The following is a 25,014-nucleotide window of genomic DNA, read 5'->3' as shown; positions in this document are numbered from 1 at the left end:
GGTAGGAAGCCACAGGGCAGGCCTAGGCGGTGGCCCGAGTGCTATTAACCAGTGACACTGCTGCCTGCCACCAGAGCACCTGGGTAAAGTGTCGGCTTTAAATTCCAAACCGAATCCTCTCTGTCTCTCTAAACACCGCCTGTAGTCATCCCTTGCTGTCCGAATGAAGGAAAATGCTAGGCTTACGGATATTTTACTCACATTATTGGACAGATCTCATTATTACAACACATGGCAAACATGCTACGGAAGGCTGTCAGCATTCTCTACGTGGGGATAGTTTTAAGGGACTTTTGGAGAAAGGATGTTCCCTCAATCCTGATAGTGAGAGAGTGGGGTAGGAGAGGTGGCTCAGTGGTTAGAAGGCCTTTTTCCTTTTGCAGAGGCCTCGGGTGGCTCACAGCTGTCCCTAACTCCAGTTCCAGGGGAGCCACCCCTCTTCTGACCTCTACAGGTACCAGGCACGCAGAAGACACGTGTACGCAGAACACACTTATAAAATAAAAGTTTTGAAAATAGTCGCCCCCCCCCTTGTCCCTCTGTCTGTCAAGCTCAGGGCACACTGGACACCTTTTACTCCTATCCTTGGAGTCGAGTGGTTTGAATTCTCTCCCATCCAGTGCAGGCTGCTCTAGTACTTAGGTGCTTGTGTCCCTGTACGTTGTATTTGCAGACACCTCCACCAGGCCCCTTGGTGCTCTGTGTTACTTGTCCTGCATCCTTTCTGCCTGGTGAGGCCCAGACGTGTTTGCTGGGTGAATACTGTTATTGCTGCCCTTCCTGTTGGCTCCGGATAAACAGAGACTTTCTTGACACGCTAATGAACGTTTCCACTTTCAGTCCCGGGAACAGATAAAAATCAGCCTGTGGAACGACCACTTTGCAGAGTACGGTAGGACCGTGTGCATGTTCCGCACCGAGAAGATCCGGAAGCTGGTGGCCATGGGGATCCCTGAGTCGCTGCGTGGAAGGCTGTGGCTGCTTTTCTCAGGTGGGTTCTGTTGTGCTCAGGCTGTTGGTAATCTTCGGAATGGTCTCGGGATTGGCCTTCCTATAAGCATCACAGAAAGATGAAGCCCCTGCAGTGTGGACTCAGGTGCCCCTGCAGTGTGGCGCCCCTGAGGCTGGTTGCAGTGCCTCCTCCGGAAATGTGGGGTCCAGGGCAGTAACCGCACTTTACCGTGGCTTCATGGGTTGGACGTGGCGGCCGGTGCCTGTAATGTCGTTGCTGAAGACAATGCTGTCGGGTTGCAAATTCCTAGTCAAGCTGTGGTGTACAGCAAGACCTGCCTCACCCCTTCTCCACAAAAGGTGAAGTCAATAAAACGGTGAGGCCCCCACATGAATAAGGTGTGGCAGCCCGAGCCTGCGAGCCAGCATTTGGGAAGCAGAGGCAGGAGGATCAGAAATTAAAGGCAGTTCTCGGATTCATAGTGAGTCTGACGCAGTCTGGGCTATGGAAAAAGGACTACCTGGAAATGAAGTACCTTTGCTGGATGTGGGCCCCGATAGAGAGGAACCAAGAAAACCGTGTTTGCTGGCTGGCGCTCTGCGGTGTTGAACTGAATCCCTCTGTGTTGTTTATATGGCCCTCCTCAACTGGAAATGTGGTACCCCAGTGAGATGTGGTTACAGATGTTGGCCTGTTTGCTTTTCAGACCATGTGAGTCATGAGTGACAGCCACGGCTAGCCTCAGCCGGGTGGCCGCCCTCTTGCTGTGGCCACAGCAGGATGGCCGCCCTCCCCCTGTGGTCACAGCAGGATGGCCATCCTCCCCCTGTGGTCACAGCAGGATGGCCGTCCTCCCCCTGAGGCTGTAGTACAGTGGCTGTCCTCTGCCCTCCCCCTGTGGATGCTGGCTACTATCTTCAGAGTCTCACAAGAAGGCTTACTGAGGCCGGGGCTGAGATGTCAGTGACTTCAGAAGTTTCCTGCTCAGGCCGGGAGCAGGAGCAGGAGCAGGGGCCTCCCCACCCATCGGGGTGAGGAGGAGGTGAGGAGGACACTCCTGCTAGGCAGAGGTGCCAAGGCGAGGCCCTGCCACCTGTACTGTGACTAACCTCCATCAGGTGTTGGGGTACATGGCTGGGAGCTGCTTCCCCATGTGAGCCTGCTGTGCTGTGTGCTAGCGAGGCTCCAGGAGGCTGTGCCTCGGCCGTTCTGTCCCTGTCTGCCCTTCCCAAGTGTCTGTCTTAGTTACTGTTCTCCTTTGAAGAGACATGACCAAGGCAATTTATACAATAAATTTAATTGGCTTGCTTACAGTTTTAGAGGGTTAATCCATGGCCATCACGGTGGGGACAGTGGCAGGCATGGTGCTGGAGAAGGAGCTCAGAGCTCTAGGCAGAGAGAGAGAGACAGAGAAAGACAGAAAGACAGAGACACAGAGAGAGACAGAGAGCTAGAGACAGAGAGACACACATACAGTCAGAGAGAGGGAGGGACAGAGGGAGGAAGAGTGACAGAGAGACACAGAGACAAATAGACAAGATGCTGGGCCTGGTGCGGGCCTCACAAAGCCAACCCCAGTGATACACCTTCTCTAACATGACCACACCCTCTAATCCTTCCTAAGCAATCCACCATCTAGGGACCAAGTGTTCAAGCGTAGGAGCCGGTCTCCTCCAAACCACCACAGTGGGCCTGGAGCCTTTCCTGGGCCTATCCCCATAGTCACCCTTGCTGGTGACCCCGCCCCCATCATCTCCTCCCTCCCCGTGTGCATCAGTTTGGCCCTGCCTCTTCCTGTCCAGGCTTCCCCCACACACAGCTCGGCTTTGGCCACGCTCCTTCAGGCTCTGCCTGGCCCATGACAGTGCCGTCACCCACCTCACTGCTTCCCAGTGTGCTTCAGCAGCTCACACACACACACACACACACACACACACACACACACACACGGAAATCTGCCTCAGAGTCAATTCTGGGACAGCCAGGCCTACACAGAGAAGACCTGTCTTAGAAAATAAAACAAAAAGCAAGCAAGCACACAGACAAAAAACCCACCACCACCACCACCACCACCAAAAACCAAACCGACAGCGCCTGCCGTGCTCCTGTTCTCAGTCAGGACAGTGTTGTTCACAGTGGGGAGTGAGCAAAGCGGGGAGGCTGCGCTGCGGCCCGGCCTTCTGGGTCCCCTAACTTGCTTTGCTGTTGTTTCCACGTGGGAAGCCGGGGTTCGTGAATGATGGGAGGTTGCTGTGGCATTGGAGCAGCTGTCCCCCCAGCACGTGTGAGCGCTGCTGAGGGGGTCACAGCAGGGGCTCACTGCAGGGGCACCGAGGCACGGGGCTGTTTTCACTAGACCTATCTAGAATCTAAGACCTTGCCTGGCCTTTGAGATAGAATCAGACACACTGCTGTCCCCCCCGACCCCCCACCCTCAGGGCTCACCTCAGGGGGCAGGTTCCTGAGGGCACAGGCTCCTCACTCGCATGTTGTGCCTGCCTGAAGCTTGGCTCTGGGGTGGTAGCCATCCCGTTCTCTGTTGTCCTTTCATGTGCTTTGCACAGGGATACATGGCAATTTCTTATTGAATTAACACATAACCATTGTGTGTGGACGTGTGTGTCTCTGGGCACTTCGGCTTTTAGAAGCATGGTAATGACTTGATGGCTTCCGGTTTGTGCTGGGGAGTGAGACCCGGCGTGCTGGTGCTTGGTGTGTGCGCGTGCTTGGCGTGCGCTCCCTCTCTGAGCTACACCACACCCGATTTGCCCTTTCTGGGTCACATTCTGAGAAAAGCTGCTTTCTTTCCTGTAGGCGGTTTGGGCCGGGCTGCCTGGCAGAAGTGAGGTCTCAGAATGTTTCACGGCACTTACTGCCGCATCCCTTGTAATGCCAGATTCACGGGACCCTCAGAGACCACCAGGAGACGACTCGATGCATTAGCAAGAGAGCTTTATTATGAGAGTGATCGAACTTGGGACCCAAGTCTCACTGGCGCAGCAGTAGAGAAGTGGGACCCCAAGCTCTGAGTGAACAGGATTTTTAAAGGGAAAGTCTGTGAGCAGGGGGTTTCCATGGCAGCAAGCAGGGGGGCACAAGCCTTGACCTTACAGGATTAGGTAAAAGTTAGAGGGGCGAGGTGACCTTTTCTGAATCACAATTACCCAAGGCCTATGCCTCTCTGAGGCACAATGGCCTAAGACATACGATCACAATGGGTAAAGCATATAATCACAATGGCTATTTTTCTAAACTATATCTGAAACATTGGGGAGGATTTTCCCACCCGATTCCCAACTGATTCTCATTGATTATTGCCAGGGAGATTGTCTCTATTTTCTATGAAGCATTTATTCTGTTATATTTCCTGGAGGCTGTTGCTAGGAGAGTTAACTTTGTTTTCTGCCAAGTGTACATTCTGTGATGTTTCCTGGTACCTGAATTCAGCTCCCAGTCAAGATCTTTATTTCAAAATGGAGTTATACTCAGGCTAATCATACCCAGGCTAACTTAACTCTTCCCCCTCAGCCGTGACACCCTCAGCCGGGACACCCTCAGCCGGGACACTGTCCTGATTGCCATGTGGCCTTGATGTGTTGCTCTTACCTGCAGACGCCGTGACGGACCTGGCCTCGCACCCCGGGTACTATGGGACTTTGGTGGAGCAGTCGCTGGGGCGGTGCTGCCTGGTGACGGAGGAGATAGAGCGGGACCTGCACCGCTCGCTGCCTGAGCACCCCGCCTTCCAGAACGAAACGGGCATTGCCGCCCTGAGGCGGGTGCTGACAGCCTATGCGCACCGGAACCCCAGGATCGGCTACTGCCAGGTGACGCATGCGCGGAGGCCTGAGAGCCCTGAACTGTGTGCGCCCACTCCTGTTCTGTTTCTAGCCACCTAGCCAGGCGCCCCTCCCAGAGCCTACACAGCCACTGCTGTCCAGCCGCGAGGCTGGTGGTCGGGGAAGGAGGGTGTGGTGGGTGGACCAGGCCAGGCTGCTGCCCCGCCCTAGCGTGGTGGGTGAGGAATGGCCCCGTCCTCCCAGGTCGTGGGGGTGAAGCAGCAGAGTGCTCGTGGAGGAAAGGGTGATCTGAGCTAGTCACTTTCCCAATGGGAACGGGAGTGGAGAAAGGTCTGTGAGCCATTCCAGGTGGGAGGATGCAGCCAGCAAGGCAAAGGGAAAATCCAGGGATTCAAACAACTCAGCTGACTGGGTTAGAAGTCCTGACATTTGCAAATAGAAGGTTTACTTTCCCAGTGGATCAACAGAGCCAGTGGGTGACCACAGTGTGCGTGTGCCTGTGAATGTACAGAAAATAGCTGAATTGACCCAGGCCTAAAGCCACGTCACAGCTAACTACAGTGACTGACTCATGATCGTTCCATTTCTGGGTGTCATTATGCTTGGGGTGACTAGGCCTGTGGGTCATTTGGGCTTGTTTTCTTTTGTAGTTCAAACCCAGGGCTTCTGCACACTGGGCCAGTGCTTGTCCACTGAGCTACGCCCCCAGCCTGGCTTGTGGGGTTTTTAATGTTTGTGTGGCAGCGGGTGGCTCGGGCACTGACGGCCTCTGTGACCCTCCGTGCAGTCCATGAACATCCTGACCTCTGTGCTGCTGCTCTATGCCAAAGAGGAGGAAGCCTTCTGGCTGCTGGTTGCTGTGTGCGAGCGCATGCTGCCTGATTACTTCAACCGCCGGGTGATCGGTGAGCTGCCCTCATCCTCCCCCTTCTCCTGCTGCTCTCCTTCCTCCTCTCTCCTCCTCTCTGTCATCTCCCTCCTCCTCTTCCCCTCCCTTTTCCTCTTCTCCCTCCTCCCTCTCCTCTCCCTCCTCCTCCTCCTCCTCCTCTTCTCCTCCTCTTCTTCTCCCTTCTCCGTCTCTTCTCTTCCTCTCCTCCTCCTCTTCCTCTCCATCCTTCTCTTCTCCCTCTCCTCTCTCCTCCTCTCACTCCTTCACCTCCTCCTCCTCCCTCTCCTCCGCTCCCCCCTCCACCTCCTCCTCTGTGCCCAGGGAGTGATGCCTGAGCTTAGGGAAGACATTGTTCACCCCTCTCTCTTCTCAGCCAGGTTGCACACACACCGCTTTTGAAAGTCCATGTTGTAGCAATAAAACCAGGTAATGCCATGAAACACCTATGGCATCTGGATTGAAAAACAAGTGAATTGAAATAAATAGCTCACATACAGGAGAGAGGGAAAATCCCTAGGTCAAGGAACAGATCAGAGTAAAACAGCAGTGACTTTTCATGGCTGCCGTGGCTTGGAAAGGGAGAGGCAGTCCTCTGGATGACCAGGCCAGCTTCTGCAGATGTTTTCATTCCCCTGGAGGAGAGGAAGTGGCGCTGTGCCAGGGACCCTCACTGGGGTGATTGTGGGGAAGCTTTCTTCTGTTCCTGTCTAGCTTACATTGGTCCATTTGTGCTGTTGCTGTAAGGAAGTGCATGGTGCCAGTTACTTGCGAGACAGGCTGGCGTAGCTCAGTTTCGAAGGCTGAAGCTAGAGCACCTGCACAGCTGAGTTCTGGCGCGGGCTCCATGGTGGGAATGCGTGTTGGAGCATGTGGTCACATCTCCGAACACGAAGCAGAGTGAGTTTGGTGAGGACATGCCGGCTCCTTTTACTGCAGACTTAGCAGAAGAACCCTGTCTTGCCCCTAACCCGAACACGGTTCATTAGGCCCTACCTCCAGGAACGCCACCGGGAAACCAAGCGTTAACACAGAGCCTTCAGGGCTGGGCAAGATTAAATTCTGTCCTGGCCACCCAAGGGGCCTTGGTGAGCTATCGCTGGTCAGCCTCCACAGGGTAGACTTTCTCTGCTGTGATCAAGATGTGTGTGTATTAGTTATTTTTATAAAATTGTATGTTTCTCAGTTTCTTTCTTTCCCCTGCTTGCAGTGAAATAATTGAGACTCTGTTGTATTGTTTAATAAGCTTCACAGCACAATATGGAGCAGTGATGAGCCTGTTCTTGTCCCTCCATCTCTGCTGGCTTCCTGCCAACGCAAATCCCAGAAATACTCCCACTTTGTAGCTGCCCTGCTCCAGCTCCCTTTCCTCATGTCTCCTGGACCTCTGCTTGTGGCTGAATCCCCTCCTGCCTCTTCTAACCTCCTCCTCCAGCTGGCAGGAAGCCTGGCCCTATTCTCTCCCTTGCTCAGTGATTGGCAGTGAGCTACTTTATTGGCATATCAGGGGCCAGTTGGGGAGCAGTGTTTATACAATGTTAAGACAGGAGATTCTCAGAACAAGGACTACAATCAGGTATGGGGTGGGGGGTACAGAAATGAGCATTTGAATCACACAGTAACCTCGTGCCTACACAGTGTGCACGGTCTCTGGCCCCACAACCCCCTAGTGGAGAAAGCATCACATCAAGGCAGGCAGTTTCTTAGGGGACTTCTTAGTAATCCAAATAAAGTATCAAACTAGGCAGCTGGGCATAGTGGAATCTTAGCACTTAAGAGGCAGAGGCAGGAGAATTCTTGTGAGTTTGAGGCCAGCCTGATCTGTGTAGTGAGTTCCAGGCTAGCCTAGCCTACATGGAGAGACCCTGTATTGAAAAATCAAATAAGAAATAACAAAATTAGGGTTGCAGGACAGGCAAGATGGCAGCGTGGGTAAATGCACCCTCCGCCAAGCGCCATGACCTGAGTGTGAGCCTGCAGAGTGGAAGGAAAAAACAGATTCCATGGAGTTGCTCTCCTACCTCTGTGCATGCCCTACCCCCTGCCCCCCATGCACGCACGCACGCACACACACACACGCTTTGAGAGAAAGAAAGCGCTATTTAGAACATGTCCCTCACCACCGGTCACTGCCTGCCCCATGGCTGCCTGCAGCCGGTGTCTGTCACCTTCAGGGAAGTTGGCCTGCTCTGGCAGGAACTGGTTTGTGTCTGGCTTCTTTGCACACTGTCTGTGGCGGGCATTTGCCTTGGTTTACATGGGTGGTCTGCACGTCTGTGTTGCTGAGCCCTGGACCCTGAGGTTCATACCGTGACTGGCTGTCTGTTCCCTGTGAGCATTCTCAGAGGAACAGCGGCAGCTGGGTGAATGTATAAAAGGGGGATGTCCTGGCTCGGCCAAGAGCGACTCTTACAGTGGAGACGCAGAGTCCAGCCATTTCTCGGTACATGGGGCTGGGTGTCTCACAGTCCCCATTCCACCCTGAAGGACTGCTGAGGAGCTGCTGGTCCTCAGATTTCATTAGAATCCTAAAGTAGCTGCTCTGTCACGGGTCAGGGAAGGAGCGGCAGCAGTGATATGAGCAGGAACCTGTTATCAAGAGCGAGGGCAAGCCGGCAAATGGCTCCACCTCCCCACCTCCAGAAGGGGGCGCCCCACTGCGGGCGGGCTGCCCACTGAGTACTCTGATCAGAAAATTCCCCACGGGGTCCCCATGGGGGTCCCTGACTGCTTTCCTTTTAACTGATTCCCCAAGTTGATGAGAATTTGGGTTGCTTTCTCTTTGAGCCCATGAGCAACGAAGTTGAGTGAACATTCGTGTCATGTTTTCTGTGTTCCCCTGGGAAGATTGTGGGTTACGGGTTAGGCGCACAGTTCTCGGGGAACAGGAAGCTACCGGTCCTACCAGTGGATGTGAAGGCATCATTTACGCGTTTTCTTTCAGCAGCGTGAGCACCTGTTTGCTTTGTGTCCTTGCTAACACCTGGGACTGTCCACGTGTTGGGAATGGCATTTATCATGTGGTTTTTGCTTGCATTTCCCAGCTAAGTAATGGAGCTGAACAGATTTCTTTGTGTTTCCTGCCATCTGAAGGTCATGTTCAGCTTATTTTAAGAGGAAACTGGCTGTTGGGCTTACACACAGAGCTGCAGGAGTTCTGTGCTTTGGGCTTGAGTCTGCCGGGCTGTAAGGGTTTTCTCCAGTCAGGCTTACGTTTGCATTTTGTTGCCTCTTCCTCCCTGCTGGCACTAAAGGCGTGTCGAAGAAAGGGATTTGTAGTGTTTTTGATGGCTAGTACTTTTTACGTCCTAAGCTAATTCTGTCACGTTCTTGTATTTTCTCCTGGAAGTTATCAGTTATGAGCATTCACCCTCAGGTCTGTGGTTCTTCCAATGTGTTTTTCTATGTGTAAGGTGAGGTTAGAGCCCCCCCACACACACACTGAATAAGCACTAATTTTTTGGAAAGATTGTCTTTGCATTGAATGACTGTGGTCAAATGTCAAGAATTAGTGAACTAAATACATGTCCTTTCCTGGGCTCAAATTGTTGCGTCATGACATGAACTCAGAGCAAGCTCAATTTCAGCCCAGAGCTAGGCTTGAGCCTTCCCACCGGGGCTTCCTGCTGTCTGGCAGGGGCTCAGGTGGACCGGGGCTTCCTGCTCTCTCTGGCAGGGGCTCAGGTGGACCAGTCTGTGTTTGAGGAGCTCATCAAGGAGCACCTCCCCGAGCTGGCGGAGCACATGACCGACCTCTCGGCGCTGGCGTCCGTCTCCCTCTCCTGGTTCCTGACGCTGTTCCTCAGCATCATGCCGCTGGAGAGCGCGGTGAGCGTCGTTGACTGCTTCTTCTACGACGGGATCAAGGCCATCTTCCAGCTGGGGCTGGCTGTGCTGGAAGCCAACGCAGAGGAGCTGTGCAGCAGCAAAGACGACGGGCAGGCCCTGATGGTCCTCAGCAGGTGGGTGTGGGGCCGTGACAGAGGCTGCAGCCAGGGCAGCCGGACGGCCGCAGAGGGAGGCCATGGCGAGTTGGTCACTTACCCGGACCTGCCCCGCAGCACCCATCGTCCCGTGGTCCCTCCAGACTGAGTCTGTCATGAGGCGTCACACTGGGATGCAAAGAAGGCCACCATCTCCTCTCACTCTTCCGAGAGTTCAGGGAGAATAGAGCCCTAAGTGCTTTTGCCTCGGGTAGATCCTGGCGCTGACCAGGACTGAGGACCAGGAAGTGCCAGCTCACGCGTGGGTGTGGAAGAGTCAAGTGTGGAGCCGCGGTGCCCAGTGGCAGTTCAGCTCTTCTGGGTTCAGCTCTTCTGGCAGTTCAGCTCTTCTCTTACGCCATGGTCCCTGGCAGTAGCAAGCTCGCGGTTATGAAGTAGCAAGGGAATCATTTGGCTGGGACCACACGCGGGGAGGTGTATTAAAGTGGTGCGTCTTAGTGCAGCTAGCAGTAAACGAGCTACAGGATCCCGTGAGGTTGAGGCCAGGCCTCAGGGACAGGCGGACAGTTTGTTTTCAGAGTGCTGGGAGCCGAAAACCGCGCTCAGGCGGTTCCGCTGACCCCACCGTACTCTCGGGGATTGGCAGGGCACAGCCCTTTCTGCTGGAGTCCCTGAGGGGTGTTGGGTGCCTTGCCCTGCCCTGGGTGTTGAGAGCGCGGGCGGGGAATGCCGAGACCTTAACTGTGGGCGTGTGCTCAGGTTTCTAGACCACATTAAGAATGAAGACAGCCCGGGGCCCCCCATCGGCAGCCACCACGCCTTTTTCTCCGATGACCAGGAGCCCTACCCCGTGACCGACATTGCAGACCTGATCCGGGACTCCTACGAGGTACGGGAGCCCCTGTCCCGTCCTGGCCCCTTCCTGCTCGGAGGCAGACGTGGAGGGCGGGTTTCTGGCTCCCCCCACCCCCCAGCTCTGCACTCAGCAGGCCCTGTGTCTGCAGAAATTCGGGAAGCAGTCTGTGGAGCAGATCGAGCACCTGCGATGCAAGCACAGGATCCGAGTCCTGCAGGGCCATGAGGACACCACCAAGCAGAACGTGGTGAGTACACCTCCCCGGGCGTGGGGGGCCGGCTGTGAGTGCGGCCCTCAGCCACACAACAGGCACACCAGGGCGAGAGCTGCTCTCTTCCCCTCCCCTCCCCCAACTGAAAACTCACAAACCTAGCAGCCGCGCTGTCGCATGGAAACAACGAATCTCTAGGAGTCAAATGAGAGCAGCTAACTAAGCCTGGGTTCCCAGGTTGTAAGACAGAGATGGTGCCCGTGGTTATGGGTGGGGGCTATACAATGCCCAGGCAGATGGCCTGCGGTAAGTGTTGTCCTTGAGAAGCAGCTGTCAGCCTGGAGTCTCTGAGGCATCTCCGCCTCCATTAGAGCTTAACACGCTGGCTCAGAACGCCGTGTGCACCTGGAAAGGGGTGAGGAACCTTTCCTAACCTGAAACTTTTGACAGAAAGGAGTTGAGACAAGGGTGCTGGACGTGTGCCCCACCAGGAGGGAGGTCCCACCCATCCCACCCTCCCTCTGGTTGACCCGGGGATACAGGGGCACAGGCCGGGGAGTCACTCCATCACTTCAATTCTTTCCCTAAGCTCCGTGTCGTTATCCCGGAAGTCTCCATCCTTCCTGAAGACCTGGAGGAACTCTATGACTTGTTCAAGGTAGGGAACCTAGGAGGGGGATCATGTCTTGGGCCTTGAGCTGGCTCGTAGCACACAGTGCTGCTCCACAGACACACAGCCAATCGGGTCCCGGGAGGCTGTCCTGGGGCTGGAAAGATGGCTTTCTTGAAGTAGGTATTTTATGTCTTTCAATCATACTTTAAAAATCAAGGGTTACGCAGACTATGGAAAGAAGGCTGTGCCGTGATCTGATTCTCACCGCTCCGCCACAGGTTCCGAGTCTGCAGCGGAGGCATGGACTATTCTGAAATGATCTCGTCTACCCCTGCTTCTGCCCCCGTGTACTGTGTGCTCCGTCTGTAGCTGCTTCATGTGTTTTCCTTGGTGCTATCAGCCCTTCCTCGCGCTGTACCATCGTCACTATTGTCATTGTCCGGTGTAATGCCTTCTAGTTGGCTTTTAGGGCACGCACTTAACTCACATCAGTTTGTTTTTGAAGCAGTGTCTCCTGCGTTGCCAGGGTAGCTCCTATGTCTCAGGTTAGCTGGGCACAGTCAGTTCCCTGTGATTTACTCTCTCACCCTGACTCTATCAACAGATAGTGCCTCTTGTGTGTGTGCTGACCGGAGCCCACTTTTATTAACTACCAATATTATAGCAAACCGGAGAGCCCAATTTTATTTTTTTACTGGAAATAGCAGACTAGAGTTTCAATGCTTGCGTTTTTTGTTTTGTTTTTTTGAACAGGGTCTCACAGTATCCCGGGCTGGCCTGGAACTCGCTGCCTCCCAAGTACTGACCTTGGCTTTTGAATAGTGTGCCACCTTAATGACCAAATTGTGTGGGGCATATTTTTTTCATAATGAGTGTTTTTTTTTTTTGTTGTTGTTGTTTTTAGAGACAGGGTTTTTCTGCGTAGCCTTGGCTGTCCTGGGCTCACCTTGTAGGGCAGACTCGAACTCACAGAGATCTGCCTGCCTCTGCCTCCCAGAGTGCTGGGATCTCAGGCGTGTGTAATCTATGTCTGGCTCATGTGGGGCATATCGTCTTCTGGTTTCGGTTTAAGTGGATCCCTTGGCCTTTGAATCAGAATTACACAAATCCCCTCACCCTGTTTTATAATGTTCAATAGGTTCAACTGAAAATGTTGTCCTCACTTTATTTCCTCCTTCCTTAGGCTTAGCATCCACAGGCATGGTCTCTGACCAACTACTTTACATATTCTTTCCGTTAAAGACTGGACATGGTGGTGCAGGCCTACAACCCAAGCGCACGAGAGTCTGAGGCAGCAGGCTCAGTAGTTTGAAACTAGGCAGGGGCTACATAGTGGAAAAGCCAAACCACAGCAAGGTGGGGGATTGCAGATGACTCAGCAGGAAAACCTGCTTCCGCCAAGCTCAATGACCTGAGTTCAGTCCTCAGATACCTGTGGTGGAAGCAGAGAACCTGCACCCACAAGCTGCTCTGTGACTCGGTGTGCACACAAACACACATCAATAAATAAATCCGGGGTGGGGGTCCCTGGAAGGGAGTAGTAGAATGTTTCTGTTTCTATGACAAATACCCTGACCAAAAACAAAAACAAAAACAAAACAAAAAGCAATGCAGGACAGGAATGGGTTTGTTCCGATCATAATTCCAGGTTACAGCCTGTTACGTTGGGGAGGTCAGGGCAGGGCCTCGGCTAGCTGGCCACACCACATCCACAATCAAGAGCAAAGACAGTAATGCATCCTTGACACTTGCAGCTAGTTGCCTCTTCAGTCATTCAGGGCCCTCTGTCTAGGGACTGTTACCCACAGTGGGGTGGGTCTGCCGACAGCAATTAATAATCAAGATGCCCCTCCCCCCTGCTTGCCCATGAGCCAACTTGGTCGAGGTCTCTTCCCAGATGGTTCTCAGTTGTGTTTCGGTGACAGTTAAAACTAGCCAGCACACCTGGCACGGGCAGCTACCTGTGTCCCTGATCCTTAGTACCGAATAGAAAAAAGATGGCTGGTACTTGATAACAATTACTGACTTTAAAGTAGTTCTTTGACTTTCTGAGCCCAGGCATGGGATGCTTATTCTCTCTCCAGCTGAGACCATTCTTACTACATTCAGCTAAATTCATGCACTCTTGCTGTGATGATGCTCCAGAGAACATTCGATTTCTTAATTTTCCTTCTTTCCATAGTCTGCGTAACACTTGATTTTTAAAGTATAATTGAAAGACATAAAATACCTACTTAAAGAAAAAAATCTGTAAGCAAGCAAAAATTGAAAGTGGGACTGGAAAGATGGCTCAGAGGTTAAGAGCACTGGCTGCCCTTCCAGAGGTCCTGAGTTCAATTCCCAGCACCCACATGGTGGCTCACAATCATCTATAATGAGTTCTGGTGCCCTCTTCTGGTGTACAATTGTATATGCAGACAGAACGTTGTATATATATATATAATACAGTGACCTGCCTTGTTGCCTCTGTGGCCCTTCCTTGCACAGGTAATTGCTGTTAATCTGTGAGTTTCCCTCTCAAGTGCATGCAATATACATTCAGATGACACACTTTCCCCCTGCATACAGAGTGTGGACTGTGCACTTGGCCTTCTATAATGTTGGCACTAGTTTTGATCCGTTAAAGACAGACGGCTTTTTTTTTTTTTTTGACCAGTTAGATTTAGCATGCATGTGATGGTTTTTATCAAAAGGAAGTTGGACTCTTCTCAATGAAGGGGTGAGTTTTGATTGCTTTAGATTTTAATGAATTCCTAGGACTTGAAAAACCACTGCTTGCAAATGTAAAGTTGCTAATATACACACGGTAACAATTCAGAAAAGAAAGAAGTCTCTGCTGTGAGCCTTCAGCACCCCAACCAACAGGTAGCCTGTACTACTGTCTCCTTCCAAGTTCTGTAAAAGTGTGTCCTTTCTGAATTTCAAATAACCATTTTCAGGGAAAATAATAAAAAGTATCTTCATTCTTAAAACTATGTCAACAGAACTATGCATTTAAGACTAGATAAAATATAAATTTTGTATCATGTACATTTTATCACAAAGAAAAAATTTTTGCAAAGTGTATTTTTTGTAAAAACAAGTTTGTAAAAAATTCACAATGAAATAAAAATTGATATTCATGTGGACAAGGTTAACAAGGAAACACTTGGCCATTAACTTGGCCATCCTCCTGTTGAGGAATGTTTGTGCTGGCTTTGGGCAAAGCCGGGACAGCTCTTCCACCTGTGTGGTCCCGCAGCATTGCCACTCAGTAGGCAGCACTTCTGAGACAAACCACCATGAAGGAGGGCTGTGTGAGCCTCAGCTTTCACTGCGCGACCTCCCAAGGCACCGACGGTCCTGTGTGACAAGCTCTTTTCCTCCCTCATTTAAGAGAGCACACATGATGAGCTGCTACTGGGAGCACCCGAGGCCCATGGCCCTCCGCCATGACCCCAGCAGGCCCTATGCTGAGCAGTACCGCATCGACGCCCAGCAGTTTGCACACCTGTTTCAGTTGGTATCACCATGGGCCTGCGGGGCCCACACGGAGATCCTCGCGGAGAGGACCTTCAGGCTCCTGGATGACAACGTGGACCAGCTCCTGGAGTTCAAAGCCTTCGTAAGCTGTCTAGGTAGGACTCCTCAGGTTTTTGCTGTAGTGAGCTGAGTTGGCATTTATCTGTGAATTGAAGATGAGGGGTGGGCAGGTCTACACAACCAATGTGTTTATAATTCGCCTGCTTAACATCATTCTGTGGTTTTCAAACTTGCTCTGCAGGCTGCTTCTAGGGTCACCCTTACATGTCCCTCAGGGATGGGAGGGATTTGGCTCTCCAAATTCGAAGCCACTGACCTGCCCCCTCAATAGCCAAGGTGTGGCCATGGTTTGCCATGTTGCATAATATCCGAATCTTTTTAAAGCACATCGCCACAAGGTTCTAGTGTGGGGTGAGGGTGCTGGGAGCAGCAAGTGTTCAGCCTGGCCGTACTGAGCCTGAGCCAAGGCAAATGAATTCATTTGTACCCAGTTTCTGCCTCTGCGATCTTGCAGACATTATGTACAACGGAGAACTGAACGAGAAGATTAAGCTGCTGTACAGGCTTCATATCCCTCCAGGTAAGCCAGCCTGCGCTCTGCTTCCCCCGAGGGCAGCTTTGTAAGGACACTGCACTGCTTCTTTCTGAATTTCACTTCCGCTTTCTCCATGTGGATACCAGTTTTCCCTGAGAACCACGTTTAAGAAGGCTCTACTCTTTCCCAGGCCATTTTTGGGCTCATTTGCTCAGACTGCTTGGATGTAGCTGTGCCGGTTTATTTTTATTCTGTTCTATGCCATTGGCCTTTGCGTCTGTTTATGCTAGTGTAGTGCGGTTTTGTTTTTTGCGGGGGAGGAGATTGGTTTTTGAGACAGGTTTCCTGTGTAGCCCTGGCCATCCTGGAACTTACTCTGTAGACAAAGCTCACGTTGAACTCATTCACCTGCCTCTGCTTCCTGGACCGTTAGGACCAGAGTGCAAGCAGATGCCCTGGTGGGGTCCTGGAGTAGAGGACCTCGTCTGTCCTATGACCAGACATCCCGACAGAAGCCCGTCACTGCGGGGTGACAGGAACTTGATTCTGTCACATCACACCCACAGTGAAGAATGCAGAGCGGTGAATTCGGTGCCTACCTGTGCCTGGTCACCTTTCCCACGCAGTGAGGACCTCAGGTCCAGGGAGCGTGCTGCTCAGGGGTCTCTGCTGATCTTCTCTGCTGATCTAAGAAATCCCTCCCAGGCTCCAGCTTAGCAGTCCGCCAGCCGGCTTAATCCCCGACAGAGCTAAAACCATGCTGTTGTGGACCTGCACTGGACAGTGTCCCATGTCCCCCGTGACAACACCAGAGCTGTCTCTGGAGCACACTGAGGCTTCGTCACAGCGTTGCAGTCCGCCAGCTGGATAGGTTCGCCCACCCCCTGCAGGAGCCAGTGTCAGGGTTTGCTGTGGAGGACTGAGCTTTCCCTGCGGTCAGCCTCTTTTTTACTGGGGCCTCTTGCTCACTCTGGGTGAGGCCCTGAGGAGTGGCGCCACTTGTGCTGGGCTTGGCTCTTCAGACGGTGCTCACTCCGCCATCACCCCTTTCAGAGCTATTTTGTCGCCCTTGTTAAGTTCTCCTGCTCATGGGGTCTGAGGTGAGTTAATCTACCATGTACAGTCCTCACTGCACTGTTTTTATAGTACTTGAAGTTACTGTTTCTCAACCTTCATGCCCTTTAATGTTTCCATTCTCACTTCCTAACTGTAATTTCACTAGTTGTAAAAACTGCCTTGATAGCAATGTCTCCACCCATTAAGTCTAGAACCCTGGAACAGAGATGTAAACCTACGGCCTTGTTCCCTGTGACTGCGCTCACAGGTCAGTTCTCAACTGCCACTGCAGTTACACACCCTGGCTCACACATTCTACTGGTGGCAATCACCTCAAACCGTTCCATCCCAACTGCTCCAAGCACCAGTCAGGCTTATCATTTTCTTTACTCGGTTTGCGTGGTCTCACAGGTGTTACTCTGCCTAAAATTTTAGACCAACAGTTACCATATAGAACCCAGTCCAAGCTCCCGCATAGCTGTAGTTTGGGACCATCTTGTGCAAGTTCCTTAGGTCAAGTTTTATCTGATTTATTCTGTGAATGGCTCACTGTTCTGTTCCAGTCATTTAAGGGTGGACTATGGTCAGCCTTGTTGAAGAGGTCCAATGGCTTCGTGCTGTGCAGTTGCCACCATAACCTCTGCATCACCCCTTGCCTGTACTATCCCATACTTCTGCAACCTAGGGAGTTACCTACTCCAGGTGTTAAGTGGACATCTGTGTCACTGCTTTCTGGCTTCTAAGATTTGTGTTCAGCTGGTCCACGCTGTAGCTAGCATCAGTGTATCAAACCTTCTAGCCAAATGACTGTCCCCCGTGTGGCTGGGATGGTTTGGTTATTCTTCAGTGTTTAGATTTGGTGGCTATGACCACCGCTGCTGCTAATCAGATATGTGTGAAAACAGTTTCAGCTGATTATTCTGAGGTGGGATTTCTCGGTTTGACTCAGAAGGCAGAGACCTGCCTTCCTCTGCTGGGATTAAAGGCATGAACCACCACTTCACCACTTAACTATTCAAGTTTTTGAGGAACTTCAAATTGTCTTCCAAACCAGCTGAAGCATTTTTCTACCAGGAATGTGTGGTACTGTTTTATCTAGTACACTTAAAAACAACTCAGCTGCTTGGGATTCAAGTGCTCCTTAAAAACCATGTAGGAGGCAGGCAGGCAGGATTTCCAGGCCAGCCAGGGCTATATAGACCCTTCAAGTCCCTCCCCACACAGAACAACCCTCAAAGGACACTTGAAGCGGAGCTTTCCAGTATTAGGTCTGCTGTTTTCCAGGCCTGCAGGAATGTGTTGACTACTTCCGTCTACATACCCAGACAGCATTTTGCTTACCCTCATTTGGCTTTTCAGGTTCTTGTGTCAACCAACTGATGGCTTACACTTGGTTATTCTTTTAGCCAAGCTGAGATTTGTCTAATTTAAATTCTTTTAGCCCTCACTGAAAATGACAGAGACAGCCAGTCGCCGCTGAAGAATCCTCTGTTGTCGACCTCAAGACCCCTGGTGCTGGGCAAGCCCAATGGTGAGTATCTCTTCACTCCCTGCTGCGTGGAGCCTGTCCCCTCTCCCAATTGTTACCATTCTGGCTGTGGCTAGTACATCCTGACTGCCCTGTCCACTCTGTTCCTTCTCTTTGATTTTATTCTAGGGTTCTTGTTTTAACAGACAGGAAGACCCAAGAATAGGGACAAAAAACAATTTCAGCCATAAAAACGTAATTTCTTGCATTTTGCTCTTATATGTAACTCCGGTAGGACCTGTTCCTTTACTGTTCAAATTTTATTGTTCATAAATTTAAATCTGTGTTTCCCTTTGTCAAGGTGACACAACTGATTATCAGAATCAACTGAAACAGATGATTAAGGATTTAGCCAAAGAAAAGGATAAAACGGAGAAAGAGTTGCCCAAAATGAGCCAGGTAAGTTTTCTTTGGGAAGAGAAACTCTGTGGCCTCTTCAGAACAGGGGCTGCAAAGCAACAGCCAACACTGCAGCCCCCCCCCTACCCTCCCTCCCCCAAAGGCTTTCTCAGGGCCACCATGCGCACCATGAAGGCAGGCCTCACTGGAGAACCGCCATTCTGCCAATACATGAGAAATGTAGGCTCAAAGTTAGGAGTGCTCCTGCTTCCTAAGACTTCATATTTAAAAGTATGTGTTGGGGCTGGAAAAGGGGCTCAGTGGCTAAGAGCAGTGTGCCCTTCCAAAGGTCCAGACTCAAGTCCCAGCACCCACACGGTGGCTCGCATGCAGAGTGCTATAAATAAATCTTATAAAAATAAAGCATGTGTCCGAGGTGTGGATGGGGCCGACAGGTGTAGCCCTCCACCTTACTTGAACTGACTGAGGCTGAAGCCAGGCAGGCAGTTCTTGGTCCTGCCAGCAATTTATATGTATGCTACTTAAGTAGCCCAGAGCTGTCTGGGCTAGTTCTTTAAAAAATGTAAAGTTCCCGTTACTACCTTGCTTCTTGCCTTCATCAGACTGGGTGTGAAACCACTCAATGTCCTGGTCATTTTTTGTAGCTTAAACATCACCCCCCTGCCTGTCTCCTAAGCACTGGGTCTGAAGGCACAGGCAGTTTTTATCCCTAAAAAGGAAGGCCAAGCACAGCTTTGGATTTGAGGCCTGTGCAGGCTGACTTGCTGGCTCAAGAACCCAGTCTGTGAGCTGACTGTTCCTACTAATTCCTAGTAGCACAACCTCAGGTTAGCATGGAAGCCCCCCGAGAAAATGCTCTTGGAGACAAGGACCAATACTCTGCAAGTGGAACCAGGCAGTAGTGATACACAATTATAACCTAGTGCGAGGCAGCAAGATCATGGGTTTAGGGCTGGAGAGATGGCTCAGAGGTTAAGAGCACTGACTGCTCCTCCAGAGGTCCTGAGTTCAATTCCCAGCAACCACATGGTGGCTCACAACCCTCTATAGTGAGATCTGGCGCCCTCTTCTGCTGTGCAGGTGCACATGCAGACAGAACATTGTATATATAATAAATAAATATTAAAAAAAAAAGATCATGGGTTTAAATGGTTTGTGCTTCTGATAGTGTAAATGTATACTTCCATCCTCCAGCTGCTGTTACATATGGGCTTTTTTAATTCTAGAGGGAGTTTATCCAGTTCTGTAAGACTCTGTATAGCATGTTCCACGAAGCCCCAGAGGAGAACGAGCTGTATCAGGCCATCGCCACGGTAACCACGCTGCTGCTGCAGATCGGTGAGGTGGGCCAGCGAGGGAGCTCAGGAAGCTGCTCCCAGGAGTGTGGGGAGGAGCTGCAGGCCTTGGCTCCTGAGCAGGACTCAGTCTTTGCTGAGGCTGAGAAGACGCCACAGGCCTTTCCCGGGGCAGAAGGGGACTGGACTGTGTCCCTTGAACATATCTTAGCATCACTTCTCACTGAGCAGTCACTGGTAAACTTTTTTGAAAAGCCACTCAACATTAAATCCAAACTTGAAAACGCCAAGCTCAATCAGTACAGTCTCAAAGTTCTGGAGATGAGCCACTCGCCACACCCTGAGCTGAAGCTGAATAAGCTGTAGCCAGCCACCTGCTGGGGAGCACACTGGAGCTGACCACACCAAAGCTCGGGCCGTCAGTCACTGCCCAGACTTCAGTCTAAACCAGGGAACTCTACAAGCTGGGTCTGTGGATAGCTGGCCTCACACCCACGGCTCGGGGAGCTGCTGCAAGCCTCACACATCTCTATTTATTCAAGGACAGGCCAGTGGGGGAATGTCGTTTACACTGTGACTCTCAACTTTGCTGAAAGCAGCGTCTCTGCTGCGACGCTGGTTATGAGTTCGCCCTTCAGTTGACAAAACGAAGGCACTGTACGCAAAGACTGATCAACCCTGGGCTCATCTTCCACTGTCGAGAAACAAAGCTCACCTCCAAGATCCCACAATCATTGCCTGCACAACTTGTATTTGGCTTTTTTTGCACTAATTTTGTTTCAATGCTGGTAATTGAAACCATTTAATATATTTGGTTGTACTCACTTTATATGCCCTTCCAAAAAACGTGTACAAACTATGCTTTCAATGTTAGTCCAAGGTTTTTAATAAAAACTTTTCTTTTTGTACTTTTTCTTTAAACCTTATGTTACACTATCTTAAGGGCATAGCATATTCCAGGGACAGAATGGACTGGCTGGCAAAGATGGCTAGAAAGGCAAGGCTGGCAACTCTAGTTGGGACCCATAAAAGAAATTCAGTATCACTTAACAGCTATCACCTCAGGCTCGCAAATATACCTAAGCCTGAAAATGAGACTCAACACTCTTCTTAGCTAAAAAAAGCTGGGTGTGGTGGTGTAAGCCTTTAATGCCAGCACTAGGGAGGGAGAGGCAAGGGGCTCTCAGAGGTCAGGGGCAAAGCAGTCTACAGAACAAGTTCCAGGACAGCCAGGACCACACAGAGAAACCTTGTCTCAAAAACAAAAAATCCCCAAAGCCTAACACCAACTTCTGAGAAATGTGTTACATACTTCCAATTCCCCAAGCACCCAGAGCAGCGGCTCTCAAATAACTCCCACCAAATCCCCTTAGCCCCCATTCTAAACACCAAAAATTCTACCTGTGGGGCAGAAAAAAGGGGAAACCAAAACCTGGAGGCAGTTTTGCAACTTTATTTGACATTCAGTTTAGTTCTCATCCACATTGACCGTCTGTAGATCTGGAAGAAGAAGTGAGCACCAGTCAGCATACACGTAGCCCTCGCCTCAACCTAGTCTCAGGGCACCTTCCGCCATCACAGGAAGGTCCTGACTATTTCCCCATCAAGACAGCTTTAGTGAAGGCCTGCTATTTCACCTGCCACTCATCCCTTCCCTGAGAACAGTAAAAGCACACTAACATTTGATAAAATTTGGGCTGAAAGGTGGTAATAATTTTCTGCTATAATTTCAGCTCCCACAGTATGACACTTACTTTTGAAGGTGGTCACCGGCACATAAGTTACCAATGTGTAGAGCTTGTTTGGTGAATCCTCATCTTCATTACGTTTTCTGGACAAACGTACTCGGATGCGATACGGAACATTCCTAATAAAATATGTGTTGCTAAGGTCAATGCCTCCTGTCAGAAAGCAGCCATCCTACTGCTCTGATAAGCAAGCCTTTCTATGACCGTGAAAACATACCCAGATGAGGGCCAAGCTGCCATCTCAAGAGGCATGCCTGTTAAGGCAGCCACCAACAGTAACCAGTTGTTGTTAGGTAGAAAACTGCTGTCACCAACAGAAAACTCATCCATTTTAAGAAAGGCACACACAATACCCACCCACAAGTACCACTGCAGGCTTATCTGTTTTCTTATCTCAGGGTGTGCTAGGTGCTCTTAGGCCCCAGTTCCGACAAGACTTCCCCTTACTTCAAGGCAGATACTGTAGTTGTCTGCAGGATCACCTTAACCACAGCCCCACACTAGCGTGGTCACGATATTAGTGCCCGCTGCAGAACCACCCATTCTTCTTACTCACTGCACTGTGAAATGTGACCCCTGACCTCCTTACATTTAGGGTGGGTGAACCTGAGAACCCACCCTTGCATTACAGGGCAGCACACAACCCCCCCCTTCCTGGCTGATGAAGACTCCCCCTCAGGACTGGCCAGCACCCCAGGCTCCTCCACTTTCTCCTGCCTTAGAGCCCTTCCAGCCCCAGCCTCCTTCACAACGAAGGAGGCTGGCTTGGTCTGAGCTACTGTCCCTGTACCTTTCGACTACACACCTGGCACCAAAGTCAAACTATCAAATGAACCCTGTGAACTAGGTAGAGGGAATTGGACAGGCTGGCATCACCCTAACGATTAAGTTCAATACCTTATTCCTTTGGCCCAGACAGCTTTATTGAGCCTTGTATCTATGCGCACATCTGGAGTCCCCATCTCTTTCATGGCAAACTTCCGAATTTCTTTGAGTGCCCGGGGAGCACGCTTCTTGAAGCCCCTGAGGTTCAGAACAGAAGCATATAAAATAAATCAAAAATTACACAGCCCTCATAAAACCTGAAGCCAGTGAGAATCCCCACAATCATGAAACGTCCTGCAACTAGCATCAGTACTTGGGACAACACTGAGGTAAATACTAAATATATCCTACAACCTGAGCCTAAGAAAGATGCCATACTTTCCATCATACTGTCCACCAACTGTCACTCTCACAGCAATCCTGAAACGCTGGTGTTTCGCTGAGGTGCAGAGATGATTCAGCAGTTGGGAATACCTGCTCTTGTAGAGGACCCGGGTTTGGCTCCTAGCACCAATGTGGCGCACACAGAAACAGGCAGAGCACGTACCAAGGAAGACAACACTGTGTGGAAGCGATTCAGCCACTCACCCAGATCTTACGCTTTCAGTCAAATGATTTAAACTAACAGGGAGTCTGTCTTAAAAAAAAAATCCGAATCTTTTAGGGGGTGTGGTGCACACAAATAACAACACTGGAGGCTGGGCAGGAAGACCTCACATCCAAAACCAGGCACAAATTTGTTTGTTGTATCCAAACAAATCCAACCACAAAAGCCTCGTTCTATCCAGCAACTGTGAAGTCACCACTCTACCCACCATGGTCCCGTCAGTAGTGCCCAGACAACCCACTTCACACCTATCTACAAAAACGGGGACCAGAAATAGCAGTTATTCCAACGGACAAACTGTTACCCAGCTCATACAAGCAACCCACAGGCCGTATCAATTACACAAGGACCAAGGACACACTGGAAAAGAGATGGAGCGCTGACCAACTTCAGTGTTATGGCCAGGGAATGGAAACAAGACGAGCTGTCATCACTTCAATGAGGAATGTGCAGCCAGTCAGAGCGGCTCTTAGAGGAGAGCTAGCACTGGACTGAACCAATGGATGAAGGAGCCTAGAGACCTTCCAAGGTAGTGCACAGGGTCTTCCAAGGTAGTGCAAAAGGCCTGGAAAACTGCGACCACCGCAGCCCGTATCCACACCTACCTCTTTTACCCAAGGACAAACCCTCCAAACGCTGGGCAATTAAACAAAAGATCACCTTCAACTCAGAAACTACTTGTCGCCCTCTGGTAAGCTTGGGAGGGCCAGGTCCTTACTTTGTCACCTACCTGCCCAGCTCAAAGCAGTGCCTGACTGCTCGTGCTCAGTATGCCGACCAGAGGATGGAACATGGCCCACAGGCAGCACGCGCACACCGCGGAGACCCCACACACGACAACATACAGAATGACAACACATTTCAGTCCCGCAAAATCTGCCTCGGGGCTCAACGCTCTAGTCCAGTTATGACCTACACGCACCTGAGCGTACATAAACACATTTACACTGAACAAGGGTTGCAAGCACCCTCCCCGAAACTGCCGCACCACACACCGGCCCCCAGCATTTCCAGTACCACAGCTGGACCCGAACAGCACGTTCTGTACGGTCGGGGGACCTGAACAACCCCACCTCACGCTCAAGAGGCTCAGCGCCTCGCAACGGGCTGATTCCCTGCAGCGTTTAAGTCGCTCCAGGTTTCCTTTCACAAACTCGTGCTTCTCAGTCGCCCGCATCACAAAACACTGTCTTCTCCGCGCCGCCAGGTTTCCTAGCGTCTACCGTTCACGGACACCCAAGCACAACCTTCCGTTTCCAGCGACCAAGCGGCAGTCGCGCCCCACGGACCCCGCACACCTTCAAAGCACACGCCGGGAGGCGGGCGAAAGGGAAACTGCCGGGCGCTCCCCAGGGCGCCGCGTCCCGCAAGCAGCCAGGCGGCCACCAGGCTGCCAGCGGCCGCCACCAGCCGAAGGGGCCCGCGCGAAGTACTCACACGCCATGGATGCGCTTGTGGATGTTGATGGTGTACTCCCGGGTCACCACCTCGTTGATGGCAGAGCGGCCCTTCTTCTTCTCGCCACCCTTCTTGGCGGGAGCCATCTACGTGCAGGAGAAGCGGACAAGCCCGAGTGGGGTCCCCCTCCGCGAACGCGCGCCCGGAACCCCCGTGCCCCCGCCACTGTCCCCCCACGGCCCCGGACAGCGGAGCACACCTCACCGAGCCCGGCCGCCCCGCGCCCGCCGAGGATGGAGCCGGATTTCAGAGGCGCGACCCCGCCGCCATACTCACTCTGCCGGGGCCAAGCTGGAAAGGAAGGCCGCGAGGGATTGTGGGAAGGAAAGCCGCGTCGCAGTACGACTTCCGGGTCACGGGGAGGCCGGAGGTCAGGCTGTGACGTAAACGCGGCGCGTCGGAGGCGGGGCGAGCCGCGTGGGCGGGGCCGGGGCGGGGTCGAGGCTGTCAGTCTTCCGGCCGTCCGCTGTGCGCGGTGTCTGCTCCCGGGGAAGGTGCTGCAGGGATTTAAATCTCGGAACCTTCGTGGTCGGGGCCAAGAAAGAAGACGCTCTTCTGCTTTTCGCGTTCACTCATTCGTTCAGTCTACATTTATTGAGTTAGGTGCTGTGCTTGGCGCTGGGTCCCAGGGACGAGTCAGACCACAACCAGAGGGCTTATTTCCCAAGCACTTCCGTAGGAAAATGCACGAATCCAAACAAGTCCGAACAGCCAGGTGTGGGTGTGCCTGCTCGTGACCCCAGAACTTTGCAAGTTGAGTCAGGTGGTTATCCTTGTCTACACAGTGAGTGTGGGCCAGCCTGAAGAGGGCTAACCAC

At 51.7% G+C, this 25,014-nt stretch overlaps 2 protein-coding genes across 7 annotated transcripts in view; one reads left to right on the top strand and one right to left on the bottom strand.

Annotated features, from left to right (window-relative positions):
- Positions 1-20,466, top strand: part of Tbc1d8 (TBC1 domain family member 8) — a 96,645-nt gene extending 76,179 nt beyond the window's left edge. For all 4 annotated transcript variants that reach the window (XM_060369913.1, XM_060369914.1, XM_060369912.1 and 1 more), the window contains 12 exons: positions 841-991; positions 4,565-4,779; positions 5,540-5,657; positions 9,315-9,600; positions 10,342-10,471; positions 10,587-10,685; positions 11,239-11,307; positions 14,639-14,879; positions 15,299-15,364; positions 17,817-17,906; positions 18,205-18,302; positions 19,490-20,466. In XM_060369913.1, the coding sequence (XP_060225896.1) occupies positions 841-991; positions 4,565-4,779; positions 5,540-5,657; positions 9,315-9,600; positions 10,342-10,471; positions 10,587-10,685; positions 11,239-11,307; positions 14,639-14,879; positions 15,299-15,364; positions 17,817-17,906; positions 18,205-18,302; positions 19,490-19,924 (1,998 nt within the window). In that variant the 3' untranslated portion in view covers positions 19,925-20,466. The remainder of the gene's footprint in view (positions 1-840; positions 992-4,564; positions 4,780-5,539; positions 5,658-9,314; positions 9,601-10,341; positions 10,472-10,586; positions 10,686-11,238; positions 11,308-14,638; positions 14,880-15,298; positions 15,365-17,816; positions 17,907-18,204; positions 18,303-19,489) is intronic.
- Positions 20,467-20,991: 525 nt separating this feature from the next.
- On the bottom strand, positions 20,992-24,530 carry Rpl31 (ribosomal protein L31). 3 transcript variants are annotated; one of them, XM_021664417.2, is made up of 5 exons: positions 24,473-24,530; positions 24,176-24,282; positions 22,204-22,329; positions 21,313-21,425; positions 20,992-21,058 (listed from the first exon to the last, which is right to left on the bottom strand). In XM_021664417.2, the coding sequence occupies exons 2-5, from the start codon at positions 24,280-24,282 to the stop codon at positions 21,027-21,029; spliced, it is 378 nt and encodes a 125-aa protein (XP_021520092.1). In that variant the 5' UTR covers positions 24,473-24,530; the 3' UTR covers positions 20,992-21,026. The 3 variants fall into 3 exon arrangements, with proteins under 3 accessions (XP_021520092.1, XP_021520094.1, XP_021520093.1); XM_021664419.2 differs by having other exon boundaries at positions 24,401-24,500; XM_021664418.2 differs by having other exon boundaries at positions 24,396-24,495.
- Positions 24,531-25,014: the final 484 nt, after the last annotated feature.

Source organism: Meriones unguiculatus, chromosome 16, assembly GCF_030254825.1.
Source record: "Meriones unguiculatus strain TT.TT164.6M chromosome 16, Bangor_MerUng_6.1, whole genome shotgun sequence".
NCBI lineage: Eukaryota > Metazoa > Chordata > Mammalia > Rodentia > Muridae > Meriones > Meriones unguiculatus.
This window is presented reverse-complemented; position numbering and strand designations above follow the sequence as displayed.